Source organism: Carya illinoinensis, chromosome 1, assembly GCF_018687715.1.
Source record: "Carya illinoinensis cultivar Pawnee chromosome 1, C.illinoinensisPawnee_v1, whole genome shotgun sequence".
Classification (NCBI taxonomy): domain Eukaryota; kingdom Viridiplantae; phylum Streptophyta; class Magnoliopsida; order Fagales; family Juglandaceae; genus Carya; species Carya illinoinensis.
The window spans coordinates 57,133,991-57,154,783 of NC_056752.1; the positions used below are offsets into that span (position 1 = coordinate 57,133,991).

Genomic DNA, 20,793 nt, shown 5'->3' on the forward strand with positions numbered 1-20,793 from the left:
AATGGTAATGGAGAAGCTTTGCGGTAATGGGTATGCGAGTTACACTGAACGAATGGTGAAAAATTTGGCAAAAGAATTTTTCCTCAATAAGAGAATTTGCGATTTGTTGGTGAAATGTTGGTGCGTGGATGGGAAGCTTGGCAAGGCCAAGAGATTGGCTGAGGAGATGTACATGGGAGGGTTTGAGATTGGGACAATGGCGTACAACGCAATTCTTGATTGTATTTGTAAGATTTGTAGGGAGAATGATCCGTTTTGGCCCGCTACTATTTGCTTCCATCACAGAGGGATATGAGAGGAGCGGAGAAATTGAACCGTGACATGGTCAATCAAACTGGTTGATTACATAAGATGTGTGGTGTGAGTTTCATTAAACCGAAAATTGAGTAGATTATTTTTTTAAAAAAAATAAGTAAATACGAAATTTATATAAAATAACAATTTTTTAATTATAAACTTTATTCTTTTTCAAAAAATTTCGCAACCTTTTGTATCTAACCTTACTAATTATGAGAAATCTTTCAAAAAGAAAACAAAGGTTGTTTTTGACCACCGAGTCAACCGTGTCGGAGGATGGGTAAGCTTGGCCGGATAGGTCATAGCCGAGGGCGGACTGTGTTTGGTATTTTGGCGGAAAAAGGCAGCTGAAAAGGTAGGCAAAAGTGAACAAAGAAGGTAGGAACAAAAAAAACACATCAAATCAAACACTTTTTTAACCCCCCCTCACCCCTTTTGAATCTCTCTCCTCTTTCAGAGACTCTCGTGCATGTGCTTGATGAATAGTTTGTGTGGGAGGAAGGAAGAAAACCTTTCGATGGACGAGGCCCCCACATTCTCCAACAAGATTCAACAACATATGCTTTCAGAGACTCCAATATGATGATGAATGGTATGTGTGCGGGAGAGGTTGTGGGGTTACTTCTCTCCCTGTCACTCTCAACCTTTACAAATTCAATTTGGTTCTTCAACTCGTCCGGCTCCAAACCATGGCAGCTCCAACTCGGTTGATTTTGACAGCTCTTGCATTTCCATGTCAAAAGCTCTCAGCTTTATTTGCTTCATAGGCAACGAATCCGAGTGAAGTTGTCCTGACCCAGTACCGAGTCAACTCATTCATGTCAACTCAGCAGATTCTCGCACCACGCTCCAAGAGAAACGATCAAATTACATGAAAGCACAGATAGTGACGCTGACTGTCATTGTTGCCCCACTCAAACTATGAAGTGGACGCAGCATATATGATATCTCTCTCTCTCTCTCTCTCAGAGAGAAAAGCATATGACGATGATGATGATCTTAGTCATAATACTCGAGTCCAAGAAATAGAAGAAAAAATGTATATATCCGTGATGTAAAGAATCTATTCTCACCGCCTGTTTCTTCCCAGGTAGGACCCATCCTCGTCCTCACCAGGCCCCCACCTCACACCACCACAGCTCTCTCTTCCGTCGCTCTGCCAATAAATAAATTGAGAACCCCTACAAGAAACATAAATTTATGCCCCAAAACTTTAAAAAGTACATTTTTTTCGCTTTTATATATTGTTGTGTGTGGAGTTAATAAACTACAAAACATATATAAATATATATAGATATATAAGTATTTTATATCTTCGCCGGAGATGCCTACGCCGGTTAATGTTGCCAGGCAATGCTTAACGCCAGAGGCAGCCCATGCGCTCGACGAGGCGGTGGCAGTCGCTCGCAGGCGTGGACACGGCCAAACGACGTCGCTTCACGCTGTGTCTGCCCTCCTTTCCCACCCCTCGTCCACCCTACGCGATGCCTGCGCGCGTGCACGTAGCTCCGCTTACTCGCCCCGCCTCCAATTCAAGGCTCTGGAGCTGTGCCTGAGCGTCTCCCTCGACCGAGTACCCTCGACCCAACTTGCCGACGACCCGCCTGTCTCGAACTCGCTCATGGCCGCGATAAAGCGCTCGCAAGCCAACCAAAGAAGACAACCCGAGAATTTCCATCTCTACCATCAGATTCCGCAGCAGTCTTCGATTTCCTGCGTGAAAGTGGAGCTCCAGCATTTGCTGCTATCGATTCTCGATGACCCGGTAGTGAGCCGGGTTTTCGGTGAAGCGGGCTTTCGGAGCTCCGAAATCAAGCTCGCCATCGTTCGACCACTCCCTAACCTCAGATACTCGCGCTCCAGAGGTCCACCTTTGTTTCTCTGCAATTTGAGCGAGTATTCGGACCCGGGGCGTCACGGCTTCACTTTTCCTTTCTCGGGTTTCCCCGGGTTTTGCGGCGGAGACGAGAATTGTAGACGGATTGCGGAGGTTATGGACAGGAATAAGGGAAGGAATCCTCTGCTTGTGGGTGTATGTGCTTACAGTGCACTCCAAAGCTTCACAGAAGTAATAGAGAAAAGAAAGGACAGCGTTTTGCCAGTGGAACTCTCTGGGTTGAGTACAATTTGCATTGAAAATGATGTCTCAGAGTTCGTTACCGAGAATTTTGATAAAGGGTCTCTGAGTTTGAAGTTTGAGGAGGTGAGCTTGAAGGTGGAGCAGAGTTTGGGACCTGGGTTGGTGGTGAATTTCGGAGACTTGAACGCATTTGTAGGTGGTGACGATGCCGCGGGTGAAGCAGCAGGCTATGTCGTTGACCAACTCACTAGGTTATTGGAGCTTCATGCGGGGAGAGTGTGGTTGATTGGTGCCGCCGCGAGTGACGAGTCGTATAGGAAGTTTTTGCGTAAATTTCCATCAGTCGAGAAGGACTGGGACTTGCAGCTTCTGCCAATCACTTCTCTCAGGCCGTCTTCCATGTCTGAATCATACCCCAAGTCCAGGTAAAGTGCTCTGGTTTTAGTATCGGCAGGGTACTTCTAGTTTTGTGTTGTATTATTATACTAGGGTTCTTTTATTTATTTATTTTTTGTGTTAATGTGAGCGTAATGTCTTTGTTTGCGTCTGAAATTAATATCGTATAATCTTGGTGGTAGTACAATACTAAATTTAGAATTGTTATTCTGAAGGACCACGGGCACTATTTCATCGAACTTCTAAATACAGAACATATTCGATTACTTCTTATAATTGGTAATCGTCACCTTGCCTGCCGTCGCTCGTAATTCCTAACATTTTCTTTTTCATAATCACAATCTTCGGAGGAACGGGATTACACGCCAAATAGTTGAATTAGCGAATGTTGTACTATGCGTTTCAGTTTTTTTTTTTTTTTTTTTTTTTTTTTTTTTTTTTTAAATTTTATTTATTTATATTTTATTATTATTATAGAGAATTATCCTTATCTCGCATGTGTAAAAAATTTGTGGGTTTTTTTTTTTTTTTCACTCGTGTCTGCACATAAATTTTGGTTTATTAGTTTAGTAGTAAGTATCGGATTATCTAATCCATCTTGTTTTGGATTTATGGGATCCTGTGTTCTACATCATTTAGAGTTGGTTACCCGGCTATGTAGTTAATCAAGGATGCACGGGTTAGGGTATTTTACATTAAGAACGGTGAATTCTGGGATTTCAAGGGTATTCAGAGCTAAGTTGAGCTTGGGTTTAATTTCTTTCTCCAGTTGAGCTTGGGTTTAATTTCTTTCTCCAGTTAGCGTTCATATTCAGTGTGGCATGTATATGAAGCGGTCCAAGATTGCCGGCCCGAAATCATGCATGAGCAGCAGTAGTTTAGATGTTAGGGTATTAGATGGTCGTGTCCCTCAAAGGATCAACCTGGTTTAATTCATAAGTAGATGTAGATTGATGCCATAATCATAATTTATCAATTCCCATGGCTCTCTCTCTCTCTCTCAGTTTTTTTGTGCCGTTAAGTGTTGATGAAATACTTTAATATTTTGGGTTTACAAGCTTCTTGAGATGGAGGCCTAAGGTAATTTCTACCGAGAAATGTTTTAGCCACAAAAAGATCTCACAAACTGACGTGACTTGATGTGATACATTAGATTGTAAAGTTACTTTTATTGTAAAATAGATCTAACGTATCATATGAAAATATGTCCGTTTATGTGTTTATTTTTATAGAATCTCTATATTTCTGTAACACTTTTCATTCCTATATCACCTATAGCTAGCCCTTCTCTTGGCTGCAGATCCATGACCATGTCCCCAACTTAACCCAATCCAAGCATGAAGTTTGCTATCTAAGATTGTAAAATATCTGTTAAGGCATCCTTTTACTGTTTGCTTACTTGCTCATACCCCACCATGCATGCTCAATCAAGAAAAGTTGACCACGGTAGCAACTGGCAAGGGGCTTAGCAACTTGTTAGGACTATGTTCAGTTTTGGATTTGAGGAATACGCTAGTGTTTGGACCAACCATCTGTGCTCTCCCTTGCCTTAAAATTTGACTCAGATTCCTGTGTGCCCATAGATTTAATAGCGATGTGGTTTTGATATCCATACAGCTTGCTGGGGTCATTTGTTCCATTTGGTGGGTTCTTTTCAACACCTTCTGACTCAAAGGTTCCATTGAGTAGCTCATATCGATGTGTTCCCCGCAGTCTTCAGTGCAATGAAAAATGTAAGCCGGAAGTAATTGCTGTTTCAAAGGGATGTTGCACTACTTCAGTTGCAGATCAATACAAATCTAGCTCACCTTCTTGGTTGCAGATGACTGAACTTGGCTCTAACATGGGACTGGATATGAAGGTGTGTATTCCTTTCGCATAATTCTTCAAAAACCAGTAAAGATTCACCTTATGATGACTTTAATCTATTCTCCTGTTTGTCAAGTGGTGTCTGCTGGGGTGGAACCAAGGCTTCTTTTTCTCTTCCTCTCTTGGGCAGGGGATTTGGGACTAGGGTTTAATTGGTGATATGTACAATATGCCTCTGCCATTAGGACATTTCATAAAATTATTGTAACTTAACTTCTTATGTTGCTGTGCCCCTCCTAGTAGTTCATGCAGATGCCCATTCACTGATATAAGATGTCATCTTGTTACCACGTGAACCTTTTCAATAGGTTTATTGGTGCAAAGAAAATTATGATTTCCCAAAAATAGTTTCAAGTATCCTATAGAAGTACATTATGGGATGAGATTTATGTTGTTAAAAATGGGGTGACTATCCAAGATGACATATTTGATGGGGGTCATAAACTTATGCAGTGCTATGCTTTTTGTATAACGCTTATAGTCCACTTTCTGTTGTGCTTTGATTCCATAACCAGGTCATGCTCTTTCAGTTGTGTAAACAACGAAAGCTTCACTTCAAGAATATTCTACATAATTGTGTAAAAGCTAGTTTATTATCTCTTCAGTGCAGATCAAAGATGATGGAGCGGTATTGAATGCCAACATCATCGGAGTGCAGAAGAAAGGGGACAATATATGCCAGCATCTCCAACAAACTCAACTATTCCCTGAAGCAAACAAGTTTCCAACTGTCTTGGGCTTTCGATTTGTTGAAGACCAGAAGGAAAACACTGATAATCACAGTAGCAATAATACCGATGCAGCTTCAAATGAAACAAACAGCGTGAAAGTGGATTCATGCATGTCCATGGATGTTCTAAAAATTGCTACATTACAATCAAGCAATCCTTTTCCTGTGGTTAGCAAGGCTAAGAATGAGTGTTTGCTATCAGAACAATGCAAACCACCTTCAAAAACTGAAGATCTTGAGTCAGGTGGTTTCTATTCTCTTCCTTGCAGTTTATCCAATTCAAGTGTGGGTGATGGTAGTCGAACCTCTCCCACATCTGCAACTTCTGTCACAACTGATTTAGGACTGGGAATATGCTTTTCTCCCATTAATAATAAGCCAAAGAAATGTATGCAGAAAAATGTAATAAATATTTCACGGGACATCTCAGGGAACATCTCTAATCATCCCACTCAATCTTCCTGCTGCTCAAGTCCTGACTATGGGGGGCAGTTTGACCCAAGAAATCTCAAGATGCTATTAAGAGAATTGACTGAGAGGATTGGCTGGCAAGATGAAGCCCTAGCCTGCTGCCGAGCAATTACTGAAAAACGGCATAGAGAAAGTCTGAGGACGAATATATGGCTCCATTTTATTGGACCTGACAGATTTGGTAAGAAGAAAATTGCTCTTGCCCTTGCTGAGATATTTTATGGAAGCCGGGAACAATTTATTTGTGTCGATCTGAGTCCCCTTGATGGGATAATCTATACAAACACAAACTTTGATTGCCAAGAAATGAATGGTTATGATATAAAATTCAGGGGGAAGACTCTTCTTGACCATCTTGCGGTGGAGTTACGGAAGAAACCCTTGTCTGTAGTCTTCCTTGAAAATGTAGATAAAGCTGATGTGATGGCTAGGAATAGTTTGTCTCAGGCCATTCGGACTGGTAAACTTTCGGACTCACATGGAAGAGAAATCAGCATTAATAATGCGATATTTGTGACAACTTCAACATCCTCGAAGGGAACTAGTCTTGGCAGAATCAGGAAAAAACCCTCAAACTACTCTGAGGAAAGAATTTTTGGAGCAAAATGCTGGCCGATGCAGATAAGAATTGAACAAACCTACGTAGATACCACAAAAAACCAAAACATGAATGCATTGGATACAATGAGAAAAGAAGTATCCAATCCAATCTTTGTGAACAAAAGGAAGCTTATTGGTGGCAATGAATCTCTGGAGCAGTCAGAAATTTCAGAGATGGCCAAACGGGTGCAAAAGGGATCAAGTAGGTACCTAGATTTGAACCTTCCAGCTGAAGAGTATGAAGCTTGTGATTCTGATGAGTGGAACTCGGAGGATTCCATCATTGAGAATTCCAATGCTTGGTTACAAGATTTTTGTGATCAGGTGGATGAAACCGTGGTTTTCAAGCCATTTGATTTTGTTGCACTTACTGAGAAAGTATCTAGGGAGATAAAGAAGTGCTTCTCCAAGATTGTTGGCTGTGACTGTTTGCTAGAGATTGACTCTAAAGTCATGGATCAATTGCTTGCAGCTGCGTACATATCAGATGGGAGCAGTGTGGTGGAGCATTGGGTGGAGCGAGTCCTCAGCAGGGCATTTGCAGAAGTTCCCAAAAGATACAGCCTCACTGCTCATTCTGTTGTGAAACTAGCTTCTTGTGAGGGACTTTGTTTTGAGGAGCTAGCACTTGGAGTTTGCCTTCCTCCAAGAATTATTCTTAATTGATGTATCACAAAAAGCTTATTAGTGTAAGTAGATGTATAGGTGTAACCATTTAGCATTTAGTAGCCTTTGTTTAGCCTGTTAATCCCATAATTTTGTTGGGTCCTTTTTTTTGTGTTTCTTTTCTCCAGGTTATGGTTGTGTGTGATATGTAATCTGAGGCTTGTGCTTTTGGGGTTATATTATATGTACTAGATTCAGTTGTCTCGTTTCCCCTGTGCTAAATTTTGATTCTCAATTTGGGTTTCTAAGTTTCACAATGGTTTGGGAAATATTAATGTTTGAACCTGACTGAGCCTCCTTGAAGCCACCGATGCTGGTGGTGCTGGGGTAAATCCTTGGTCACTGACCTAAAACCCAGGTTGATCCCCCTGTAAATTGTTTGTATTTAAGCAAAATGACTTCCTTTCTTCGTAGTTCTCGCTCCGTTGAAGAGATCTTCAAGGACTCAGCGCTTTCTGCCCTTATTCGGGCCCTAATCCCTGGTCCCTACCTACCTACCTCTGTGTGTGTGTGTGTAAATCCTTCTGTGTTTTTCACTGCTACATTCATCATCTGTTTGTTTATATGAAAGGTGATTTCATTTGATGTTTATTTTTTGTTTTCTTTTGTGTGCTCTCCCAGATATGGATCAATTCATTTCGCACTGCGATCCAGGTCTGTACATTTTCACTTTTTTATTTTCTTTTTAGCTTTTTTTGACCTTCTGTTTGGGTGCCCAGAAAATGAGGAGGATGAATGGTTAGAAATTTTTTAATTTCTTTTTTTGGGGTGCTATTTTTGTTTAGCAAAGAGGAAAAGATACTTACAAGTGAGAGTAGTAATCAAAATGGGTTAGAGTTGAGTGGAACGTTGAATAGCCTAGAATTTTGATTGTTGCTATTTTTTGCTTCCCACTTTTTCTCACAAACAAAACAGTGCATTAGCGGTAATTCCAGGGCTTTTTAGTTAGAATTTTAGTTTTGTTTTTTTGTTTGTGCCATTCAGTCTGCATTTAGGTTGCTTTACAAAATTAGTGCTTCTTTTTCGTTTTATCTCAATTGCAATTTATATGAGATTCAGAGAAGGAGAATTTGTGTTTGTACGGACATCCAAATGAGACGTGGGAGGTGACTGCTAGCAGAGGAAGTTCTGCCTGAGCTTCCAGAGCCAGCTCTGGGCATCATTTTCGCAAGAGATGGAATGAGGCGTACAGATTGGCTTTCATTGGTTGCCATGGCCCTTGCATAGTGATTGTTGGTTGCTCTATGTGGCTTTCTACTTTGGTGCTTGTCAATGAGAGGTACACTCTTCTTTCTTGCCTCAAATTCCAGTCATTTTGTCCCAGGCAAGCATTTTGCAGAGCTTCAGTTTCCCTATATCTTGAGAGCAAGAGCACCCCCAATGTGCCACCTACATCCGTGCCAATAATTGTATCTCCATATTGCCCAAGCATCTTCTTTTCAATTCTTGCATTTTCTTTTACCGCAAAGCATTAAACATAGAGGCACATAGACACACAGTCACAACTGGCTAAGTTACATGTGCAGTGCTAATTAGATGTGTTAATAACTGAAGGAAGATGCAAATGTCTTTGGAAGTTATTTGGCCAAAAGGTAAGATATGTCGTGTGTTAGAGGTAGGCATTTTGAGTCCCCTTGCACCTACACTTGTCAGAGTTAAGAACTCTTCTGTTTAGCCACATTACTATCCACATTATCTAGTGATGTGTCATGTCATATGTAATCATGGACTAACTAAAGTAAAGGGTTAGCCAGTTAAATGGTTCGTATATGCAGTGCATCCAAAATCTGTGGACCCCGATGTAGAAACGTAAACTTTGGATCATGCTACGGGGCCATCCCATTTGACAACCAAATTTGACTACTTCCAATAATATATATATATATATATATATATATCATTTTTTCAGTTTTATTTATTTTCCTGAATCTTCTTAAATGAAAAGTCAAATGGGGTTCTAAGTGGCATTTTCCTTCAAACTTTTACCCAAAATCTTCTGTTTTTAGTGCTAAATTTTTATTGAATGAAAAGGTAATAACATTGGCATGTATATGGACTTTATTAAGTTTATTTAAAGATTTGGCTAAAGCAATGATTTTGAGAAGCTGCAGGTGCCAGGGTCACTCTGCCAGAAGCACATTAGTGCGGTGCACTTCTAATGGAAGAAGTTGGCGTCATGTTGATGATATCCTAAATTTCCGTTGGACATTGCATGCAACAACATGAGTACCATCTCGTCCGTACCGAATGCATGGTTGATATGATGTGACATTGCTTTTATGTGGAATCAATGCATGCAATCATGCATTTGGAATGAACGCCTTGTCTGTCCAATCTGCCTTTATTTTTAGAAGCACAAGTTTAGATACCTTCCTCCCTACCTATTTTCTATGTTTCCACTCTCTTTTCTCCCTTCTAATTTAATTTTTTTTTATCTTCTAGTATCATTAAGTTGGATGGTATGGGAAGCCACCACAGCTAGCAGTCATTGGTTTTGATATACAATGTCTTTCTACTTTGAAGCCTATTTGTTTTGGACATCATGCTTCTTTGTTTTCAATGATATGTCCTGGGGACCATAATTAAGTGGTTTATTATGCCTTTTACTCAACAGAAACGTCTATTTAGCCTGATAAATGATCTGCCCATTGTCTTCGAAGTTGTAACTGGAAGGAAGCCAACCAAAGACAAGCCCAGTGTGGATAGTGGAACCAAATCCAGCCTCCAGGAATAGCGCAAAGGTAAAAAAATTTCTGTGTTATATCTATCAGTTGAGCACAGTGAAACCCTTTGCAGGAGCTATGGGGGTTAATTATAATGCTGATGAGTTTTGGATTGGTTGTAATATCTGCAAGAGGTGGTTCCATGGGAAGTGCGTGAAGATAACCCCAGCCCGGGCCGAAAAGGTGTCAAGCGGTACAGATGGCCTTCTTGAAGCACCAAGAGTGGCAGGCAGTAGTATCCAATGTAAAGCTTTTTGAGAGGTGAACCTCATTGTTTTGGTTGCAGATACTGTTGTAATGAGCGATTGTGCATGTATTAGACTTTGGGAACTATAATGTTTATCCATAAGTATAATTCTTCGGCCTCCGTTGAAGATCGAGGGTCAAGAGCCCTTCCTCCCATTGTAGATCTAAAACCAGTTTGATTTCTTCTCTCAATTTATCTCATTTTAACATTTAAATACTATTTAACCACGAATATTTTTAAATTTTAAATTTATTTATCAGAATTTTTACAAACTTCTAAACAAAAAAAAAAAAAAAAAAATCAACTTTTTCAAATTTCAAAATGAAAATTATATTTATAATATTTTTATTTAGCTTTTTTTTTTCTCTCAATTTTCCAACTTCATAAAACATCTTAATTCAAATTATTTTACTATTATTCACATATTTTTCATTTCTTACGTGCCATATCTTTTCAAATATTATATATATATATATATATTTATTTTAATAATTTTATATTTATATTACAAACTTAGGGTAATTAAAATAAAAATACTACTCATTTAAAAACCAACAATTACATTCCTTGATAGAAGGAAGCAACACTTACAAAACAGTGGATAAGGGTCTTGGCCCATCTATATATAAAAAGCATGCAATTCTCCATTAGTTACATTCATTGATGTAAATAAAGATAGGTGGAAAATTTTACCAAATACTCTCCATATAGAAAAATATGAGGGTTTCACAACTAAAAACAATCAGTTTCTGCGAATACTTAATCAACGATGGCTAGAGATAAATGTTCTAACAATTATTTTATTATTAAATATTCTCTAAAAAATAATACTACATACAATTATAGAATATACAAATGTCATGTAGTCGTTTTGAAAAAGAATGTGATTTATTATTAAAAAAATAATTTTTTCTATATAGGTTTTGTATGTAATCATTTTGATATATGTACTCACTTTTATCAAAATGATTACATAATATTTGTATACTCAATATTATAACTATCATTTCTCTTCTCTCAAATCTCACTGTTTGTACCATATGGTTAAACAATATTTTTTTTTCTACCCGCAATTCAAAGTAGACGTACATTAATGTTCTGTGGAAAGGAATATAAAGATTACTTCCATTTTTTATTTGTTGTTTCTTTCGCGATTTTGTTACAATTTTCTCAATTTATATACGCAATACGGGGTGAGGGAGGGAACCGAGCCTCGTAGTCGCCATTCTTTTTGGGATAATGTTATCTATAAATTTTAAATAGATTAATTTTATATAAATTATTTATAAAAGATTGAAAATAAATTTTTTTATAATTTTTTAAAATAAGGATTATTTTTTTAACAAAAATTTATGTATGACTTACTTATTTAAAACTTCTATAAATTATTTATCATTTTGCTGCTCTGGCCACAGAAAATATTAGGTGACATCTGTCAACAACCTAACTGAACATGCATTTTCCTGGTACACCCAATACCCATTCTTCGACCGACTACTCTGCCGACATCTCTAGCAGTAGTAGCTCAGACAAAAATGCGGGTTTTTGTGCGCACATGTTACTTGACATTCTTGCTTGCGGTGCAGACTGACGTCAGACACTTTTCTTAGCCCAAATTCTTTTCCCGAATTCGCTTTCTTTAAACAAAAAAAAAAAAAAACCTATGTCATTCGAGACTTATCGCTGTAATTACCGTTCGGTAACTTATTTTTTATTTTACTTAATAATTAAGAAAGTTGGTTTAAATATATTAATATATTATTTTTATTTTTTAAAATTATTTAAATATATTAAAAAAATTCTCAAATGTAAAAAACAGTAACAATGAGCTATACTACCAAGAGGCTCCTTTTATAATATAAAACAAATAAAAAAAATTTATTTCTTTTTATCAGTAATTTTATATAATATTAGAATAAGGTCTCATTTAGTTATGCAGTTGAGATGAGACGAAATATTTTAAATAATAATAAAAATTTTTATTTAAGATAAAATAAAATACTTTATAAAAAAATGTGTATTTAAATAATGAAATAAGATAAGATAATTTTTATTTTTTTAAGATTTAAAAAAACTGAGTCCCACGGTTTGGAGAGACTAGATTTTATACTATTAATTTACTGTTAACTTATTGTTCATTGTCAGTTTGACATTATTCATTTACTGTTTTGCACCAATTACTATTTTTGTCAGTTTTGCACTATTTATTTTACCGTTGTGTACCGTTTACTATTTTACTTGCTGTTTATTTCCGTGAATGTTTTCAAAACTTATATATGAAATAAAACGATTGGATAGGCAAAACATCATTACCTAATAGAAAAGACGAAAATATCTCATCTAGCTAATCAAATTGGGCCTAAAAGTTCTTAATTCAAATCTCGACTCTACACTCTATTTTATTTAATTAAATATTTTACGTGTTGGACCATCCATTGAGAGAGTCTGATCCAAATACGAGGAAAGTGTTAAAATATAAAATAAATAATAAAATCTATCTCTTCCTATCAACATAAACTTTTGAAACAAATAGCGATTTTACATTTTTTACCTTTATAAATAAATAAATAAATGTGTTTACAATATATGCTCTTGGTTTATTCAAGTTGGATTTCAATACTTCATTTTATGACTTTTTAACTGAAAAGGTTGTGTTTGTTGTAAAATAACATTGTAAAATTGTATGACCACCTTGAGCTAGCCGTCAAATGCACAGTGTATAGTGCCAGCATAGTACTGCATAGTAACTGGCATAATAAATGGCCGACATCGCACAGTGTGCATAGTGCTAGCATAGTACTGCATAGTAACTGGCATAGTAAATGGCCGACATCGCACAGTGCATAGTGCCAGCATAGTACTGCATAGTAACTGGCATAGTACATATGCACAGTACCAGCATAGTACTGCATAGTAACTGGCATAGTTCCCTTTGTACGCCTATATATATCGTTGAATTCTTTAAGAAATTCATAAGTTTCATAACTTCTCTGAGTTCTATCTCTCTCTCTCTCTCTCCTTTCGATAGTTTTATAACACGTTATCAGAACGAAAGTTCTGACGATCTTGAAGCTAATAGTCCTCTACTTCAAGTAAGTTTTTCAATATATTTTTATATTCTTGATTTATATATGTAAAAAATGTCAAATCTTACAAAATTAGAATTCGTTGCTCTTGACATTTCTGGGAAAAATTATTTATCTTGGATCCTTGATGCTGAGATCCATCTGGATGCGATGAACCTGGGAGATACAATTAAAGAAGGAAATCAAGGGTCCCTGCAGGACCGTGCTAAGGCAATGATTTTCCTTCGGCACCATCTTCATGAAGAATTAAAAACTGAGTATCTAACGGTGAAAGATCCACTTATTTTGTGGAATGATTTAAGGGAGAGATATGAACACCAGAAAACTGTAATCCTCCCAAAAGCTCGTCATGATTGGATGCACCTGAGGTTGCAAGACTTCAAGAGTGTTAGTGAGTATAACTCTGCACTCTTTAAAATTAGCTCGCTATTGAAATTATGTGGTGAAAAAGTCACTGATGATGACTTGTTAGAGAAGACATATACTACTTTTCATGCCTCGAATGTGCTCCTGCAGCAGCAGTATCGAGAGCGAAAGTTCAAGAAATATTCTGAACTTATATCTTGTCTTCTATTAGCTGAGCAAAATAATGAGCTTTTATTAAGAAATCACCAGTCACGTCCTACTGGTTTTATATCATTCCCTGAAGTGAATGGTACTAGATTTACATCATTCTCAGAAGCGAATGGTGCATCTTTTCAAAGAAAAAGAGGGCGTGGACATGGTAAGAAAAACTATAGAAGTGGAGGTCCTAGAAGTGACCACACTAAAGGGAAAATAATAGATATACACCGTACCACCAGAAGTGGTTCAACTCAGAAAAGGGCAAAGGTCCTCAAAATAAATTTGTAAAGAAATATGAAGATGAATGCCATAGATGTGGTATGACTGGACATTGGTCTCGTACCTGTCGTACAGCTAAACACTTGGTTGACTTATATCAATCTCCATAAAAGAAAAAACAAAGAAATTTGAAACAAATTTTGCTGAACCATCATATGCTTTAAATTCTATAGATGGAGAAGATATTACAAGTCTTGATGTTTCTGATTTCTTTGAGGATTCTAGTGGTAGAGTTGATCATGGAAGTGTTCCTTTTTAATTAATGTATTTCCTTTATATTATTGTAAAATATTTTTATTCTGTAATGTTTTTTTTAGTAATGAAAGTTTTATATATTTTGTAGAATCATGAGTCTTATTGATGAACTTTCTATCTCCGAGATGAATAATAAAGATGTATGTCTGGCTAACAGTGCTACAACTCACACAATTCTTAAGGATAAAAAAATATTTTCAAAATCTAACATTGAGTAAAGCCTATGTTCATACCATCTCCGGTTCATCGAATCTAATTGAAGGCTCCAGAAGAGCTTATATTGTGTTGCCTAATGGCACCAAATTTTGCATTAATGATGCTCTATTTTCTTCACAATCCAGAAGAAATTTATTAAGTTTTAAAGATATACGTCGTAATGGTTGTCATATTGAAACCATTAACGAAGACGATAAAGAGCATCTTCTCATTACTAAAATAATTTCGAACCATAAGCTCGTATTAGAAAAACTGTCTGCCCTCTCATCTGGATTGTATTATACAAAAATGAGAACAATTGAATCACATGTTGTAATGCACCAGAAGTGCATTGATCCCAAAATATTTATGACTTGGCATGATCGCCTTGGACATCCTGGATCAATAATGATGAGACGAATAATTGATAATTCGTATGGGCATCCCTTAAAGAATCAGAAAATTATCTTACCCAATGAATATCCATGCTCTGCATGTTCTCAAGGTAAATTGATTATCAAACCATCTATCTCAAAGGTTGGTTTTGAATCTCCATTTTTTTTACAAAGGATTCATGAAGATATATGTGGGCCTATTCAACCATCAAGTGGACCGTTCAGATATTTTATGGTTTTAATTCATGCATCAAGTCGATGGTCACATGTTTGTTTACTTTCCACTAGAAATGCTGCATTTGCTAAACTTCTTGCACAAATAATTAAGCTACGAGCACAATTCCCTGACTATCCAATTAAAAGTATTCGATTGGATAATGCAGGAGAATTTACATCTCAAGCTTTTGATAATTATTGCATGTCAATAGGAATAGATGTTGAACATCCAGTTGCCCACACACATACTCAAAATGGTTTAGCTGAATCATTGATTAAAAGGCTTCAGCTAATCGCTAGGCCTTTACTCATGAAATCAAATCTTCCTATTTCTGCTTGGGGACATGCTATAATTCATGCAGCATCATTAATTCGAGTTAGACCATCAGCATATCACAAATATTCACCATTACAGCTTGCATTTGGTCAGCAACCAAATATTTCTCATCTTCGTACTTTTGGATGTACTGTATATGTTCCAATTGCACCTCCACAACGTACAAAGATGGGCCCTCAACGTAGACTTGGGATATATGTTGGGTTTGATTCTCCATCTATTATCAGATACCTTGAGCCTCTTACAGGGGATATGTTTAAGGCACGTTTTGAGGATTGTCATTTTGACGAATCCATTTTTCCAACAATGGGTAATGAGAAGTCGGTGCCTGAAGCACGACAAACATTGTGTAATGAGAAGTCGGTGCCTGAAGCACGACAAGAAATTACTTGGGAAAATAAAACTCTTTCCCAATTTGATCCTCGTACAAAAGAATGTAATCTAGAGGTTCAAAAGATTATTCATTTGCAAAGTGTTGCAAACCAATTACCAGATGTATTTACTGACACTAAAGGTATGGTAAAATCATATATTCCTGCTGTTAATGTTCCAGCAAGGATTGCAGTCCCTGAAGGACAAATTGCCAAAATAGCAATAGGCGAGTCTAAGATACGCATGAAGCGTGGACGGCCTATTGGTGCTAAGGACAAAATTCCTCGGAAGAGGAAAATACAAAATGAATTTGGTACTCCTGAATAGTCCATACCAACACAGGCCATAAGAGTAATTGATGCTCATGAAGAGAGTAAATCTCCTGAGAAAGAACTTCCTGAAGAGGTATTTCATGAAATGTCTTCCCTTGAAGAGGGACAGGTACCTGAAAATAACGAGATCTCGATACATTTCATGAATACAGGAGAAATTTTGAATAGAAATAAAACTGTTGTCGACAACATATTTTCATATAAAATGGCTCTTGACATTACCAGAAGTAATGAAGAAATTGAGCTAAGAACTGTCGAAGAATGTCGACGTAGAGATGACTGGCCAAAATGGAAATCAGCTATTGAAGCTGAATTAAACTCGCTAGCAAAGCGAGAGGTCTTTGGACCAATTATACAAACACCAAAGGGTGTAATGCCCGTTGGATATAAATGGGTATTTATACGTAAACGTAATGAAAGTAATGAAATTGTGCGATATAAAGCACGACTTGTTGCACAAGGTTTCCTGCAGAAACCGGGGATTGATTATGAGGAAACATACTCTCCTGTTATGGATGCAATCACATTCAGATATTTGATTAGTTTGGCAGTTATAAAAAGATTGGATATGCAGTTGATGGATGTGGTCACCGCATATTTATATGGATCATTAGATCATGACATATATATGAAAATCCCTGAAGGATATAAAATGCCTGAAACTTCTAATCTGAGTACATCCAGAAGTATGTATTCTATTAAGCTTCAAAGATCTTTATATGGGTTAAAACAATCCGGACGCATGTGGTATAAACGCCTTAGCGAATATCTATTGAAAGAAGGATTTGAGAATAATCCAATATGCCCATGTGTTTTTATTAAGAAATCAGACTCCGGATTTGTTATTATTGCGGTTTATGTTGATGATCTAAATCTTGTTGGAACTCCTGAAGAGATCAGAAGAACCGCTACATATTTAAAGAATGAATTTGAAATGAAAGATCTTGGCAAAACGAAATTTTGTCTCGGCCTGCAGCTCGAGCATTTGCCAAATGGAATTCTCATTCATCAGTCAAATTATACAGAGAAAGTCTTGAAACACTTTTACATGGACAAAGCTCATCCCCTGAGTACTACAATGGTTGTTCGATCACTTGATGTGCAGAAGGATCCATTTCGTCCTTATGAAGACAATGAAGAAATTCTTGGTTCTGAAATACCTTATCTCAGTGCAATTGGAGCCCTGATGTATCTTGCAAATTGCACTCGGCCTGATATTGCATTTTCAGTTAATTTACTTACAAGATATAGTTCCGCACCAACTCGAAGACATTGGAATGGCATTAAACATATCCTTCGATACCTTCGAGGTACGGTTGATATGGGATTATTTTATCAATATGGTTCAAGTCTACAATTAGTTGGATATGCAGATGCAGGTTATCTTTCAGATCCACACAGAGGTAGATCTCAGACTGGATATGTATTTACTTATGAAAATTCTGCTATATCATGGAGATCTGTCAAACAAACACTATCTGCTACATCTTCAAATCACTCAGAGATCATTGCAATTCATGAAACAAGTCGAGAATGCATTTGGCTAAGATCAATGATCCAACATATTCAAGAAAAGTGTGGTCTTCCAGTGATTAATGATAGTCCAACAACTTTATACGAAGATAATGCTGCTTGTATTGCTCAAATTAGAGGAGGATGTATCAAAGGTGATAGAACCAAACATATTTCACCTAAATTCTTTTATACTCATGAACTTCAAGAAAAAGGTGAAATTAAAGTCAAGCAGATACGATCAAGTGATAATCTGGCAGATTTATTCACAAAAGCATTACCAACTGCAACATTTAAGAAGATTGTGCAGAACATTGAAATGTGGAGACTTGAAGACCTTTTATCATGCACTTTTCAGGGGGAGTAACGTCTTGAAGATGTAACAGCCCGCTAGAAATTTAATTGTGAAATTCTATTAACTTTAGGAATCTCGTGAAAAACCCATAAGTTTTCACGAATCCATTAATCGTATAGGTTTTTGTCTAACTACATAGTTAGTGTTATTATTTACTATGGTATCAGAAGTGTATTTTTTGATTATTGGAGATAGTTAGAAGTGTCAAAATGTATTATGGTTTGTGCCATTAGATTCGGAAGGTTATTTAAAGTCTTATGGCGCAATAACATTTTTTTCATATTTTCGGACAAAACGTCTGTTCAAAACTGTAGATATTATTGGATAAAAAGAAATATCTTGAGGTAATTTTCGTGAATATTATTGGGTAAAAATATTTTGAGTTGATTTTTATAGATATTATTAGATAAAAATATCTTAAGTTGATTTTTGTAGATATTATTGGATAGAATATTATGAGATAATCTTTTATAGATATTTTGGGTAGGAGAAAACCACACTTAACTCTCAACTCTAGCCTTATCACCTCCCTTATCTCGTCCATAAATGTGTCCAGCCAGCACCCATGAACTTATCTTCAATTACTCCTTCTAATAAAAGATTATCAAACACTCTCTCTCGGACAGATTTTAGGAGATCTTTTGCATGCCCATTTCGAAGCTGTTGTAAGTGTTTTATCATAAAGTCTCCTTCATATAAGTTGTTCCTTTTTGAGTCTAGTTTACATGGATATCTTATTTGCCCCATTTGAAGATCATTTGGTCAGTCAAATATTGTGTAAACTATAGAAAGGTCATTCTGGGAGATAAACTGGAGAATATGTTATAGTTTGGAGTTTTTGACCAAGCTAATGGATAGATATTGGTCCGAAATTTTTATGGAGTATTGTTAACATGTATATGTGACTATTGGTTGAGGATTTTTGCATGATTAAAGGTTTTGATGAAAAATGTTCTTAGATTTAGAAACTTAGAAACTGGAAGAGGAAAAACAGTTTCTGTTTTGAGAAAGTTTAACTCTTTGGTGGTCTAAACCTATTCTAATGACTTTGATAATTTTATTGGAGGATCCTAAACATCTTATATACATGTTATATTATTATTTTGAAGATATTTGATATTAGTTTCAAAGATATGAAATTTTATGCAAAGAGATATTCAAATAAGTCAAAGTGTGGATATTCTTGGCTAAATTTATGTTTTGGTTAATTTCTAACCATATGATCTTGAATTAGAAGCTTATATATATTTTAGGACATCTTTTTAAACCATGTGATGGTTTGGTTTGAAGATCATATATTTATAAGTTATAGATCAAGAGATTTATCAAAACTAGTTGAGGGAAAAGTTTATGTTTTTGGACTAAGTGTAAAACCAAAAACTCCAAATGTTATTTTGTGATTTTGGTGACTTTAGTTTGATGATTTAAAGCATGGTTGATGTTAGGATGATATTATGAATATGTTAGAAGTAAGATTTGATTTTTTGAAATTCTTGGAGATGTTTTGATTTAAGGTTAAAACTTGTGATTCAAGTGCTTGGATCTTTTTACAAAAAAAGTTTGGTGTTGATTATTAGCTTTTTCTAAATGGATGTTTTAAGTATTGGGATATTTTCAGTTTGGTGCATATTATTGCTAAAAAAAAAATTATCCGCTGCGAATATTGCATAATGTTAGATGCATGTTAGGATTATTGCATCTTATATGTCATGAACGGGGGCAGGTAACCTTGTGTTGCATGTCTCGAAACTTCAAATGTCCGTCCGATCCCAAACGGAATTTAGGGGCGTCACAGAAGACTTATGTTGATTGTACTCTTTTTCCTTCGCTAAGGTTTTATCCCACTGGGTTTTCCTTCGCAAGGTTTTAATGAGGCAATCTTAAAGCATTTTATGGTACACATGAATATTGTACTCTTTTTCCTTCGCCATTGGTTTTTTCCCACATGGTTTTTCCTTGGCAAGGTTTTAACGAGGCATATTCATTATATGTGGTCATCCAAAGGGGGAGTGTTGTAAAATAACATTGTAAAATTGTATGACCACCTTGAGCTAGCCGTCAAATGCACAGTGCATAGTGCCAGCATAGTACTGCATAGTAACTGGCATAATAAATGGCCGACATCACACAGTGTGCATAGTGTCAGCATAGTACTGCATAGTAACTGGCATAATAAATGGCCGACATCGCACAGTGCGCATAGTGCCAGTATAGTACTGCATAGTAACTGGCATAGTAAATGGCCGACATCGCACAGTGCGCCAGCATAGTACTGCATAGTAACTGGCATAGTTCCCTTTGTACGCCTATATATATCGTTGAATTCTTTAAGAAATTCATAAGTTTCATAACTTCTCTGAGTTCTATCTCTCTCTCTCCTTTCGATAGTTTTATAACAGTGTTTATATATATATATATATATATATATATATATATATATATAAATATATTGCCCTTTAATTTTTAATTTTAATTTTTTAAACTTATGCCTTTAAACTTGTCTCCTCTCATTTCCCTCTTCTTGTTCCTTTAATTTCCTCCTCTCCACGATGATTATGAAACTACACCTCCACGCGCAGTGGACCGGACGTAAGTTGTCATAGCCATTGAGGTGAAGCCCCAGTGCTTGCCCGGGGTTTATTATTAAAATATATATATCTATATAAATTTTATATTTATATTTTATTTTAAAATGAGATTGTAAAATTTACACAATCTAAAATTATAAATATTATTTATCTTTATCAAATATATCGTCACTAACCTTTTTTGTTTTGACCCAAGAAACTAATCATGCCATGAATGAATTCATTTAA

General features: G+C 36.3%; 1 protein-coding gene and 1 pseudogene across 1 annotated transcript; both read left to right on the forward strand.

Moving 5' to 3' along the window:
- The first annotated feature begins 998 nt into the window (after window positions 1–998).
- Window positions 999–7,331, forward strand: LOC122292121 (protein SMAX1-LIKE 7). The gene is made up of 3 exons (XM_043100348.1): window positions 999–2,802; window positions 4,391–4,634; window positions 5,253–7,331. Exons 1-3 carry the CDS (start codon window positions 1,622–1,624, stop codon window positions 7,107–7,109), a joined length of 3,282 nt encoding a protein of 1,093 aa, XP_042956282.1. The 5' UTR covers window positions 999–1,621; the 3' UTR covers window positions 7,110–7,331.
- A 116-nt stretch (window positions 7,332–7,447) lies between these two features.
- Window positions 7,448–10,234, forward strand: LOC122292132 (annotated as a pseudogene).
- Window positions 10,235–20,793: the final 10,559 nt, after the last annotated feature.

What these genes read in the sequence shown, in the direction of transcription:
- LOC122292121 (XM_043100348.1), top strand. Translation starts at nt 1,622, where the DNA reads ATGCCTACGCCGGTTAATGTTGCCAGGCAATGCTTAACGCCAGAGGCA. An exon ending in GAATCATACCCCAAGTCCAG is followed by an intron (nt 2,803 to 4,390) that starts GTAAAGTGCTCT and finishes ATATCCATACAG; the next exon opens with CTTGCTGGGGTCATTTGTTC. An exon ending in ACATGGGACTGGATATGAAG is followed by an intron (nt 4,635 to 5,252) that starts GTGTGTATTCCT and finishes TCTTCAGTGCAG; the next exon opens with ATCAAAGATGATGGAGCGGT.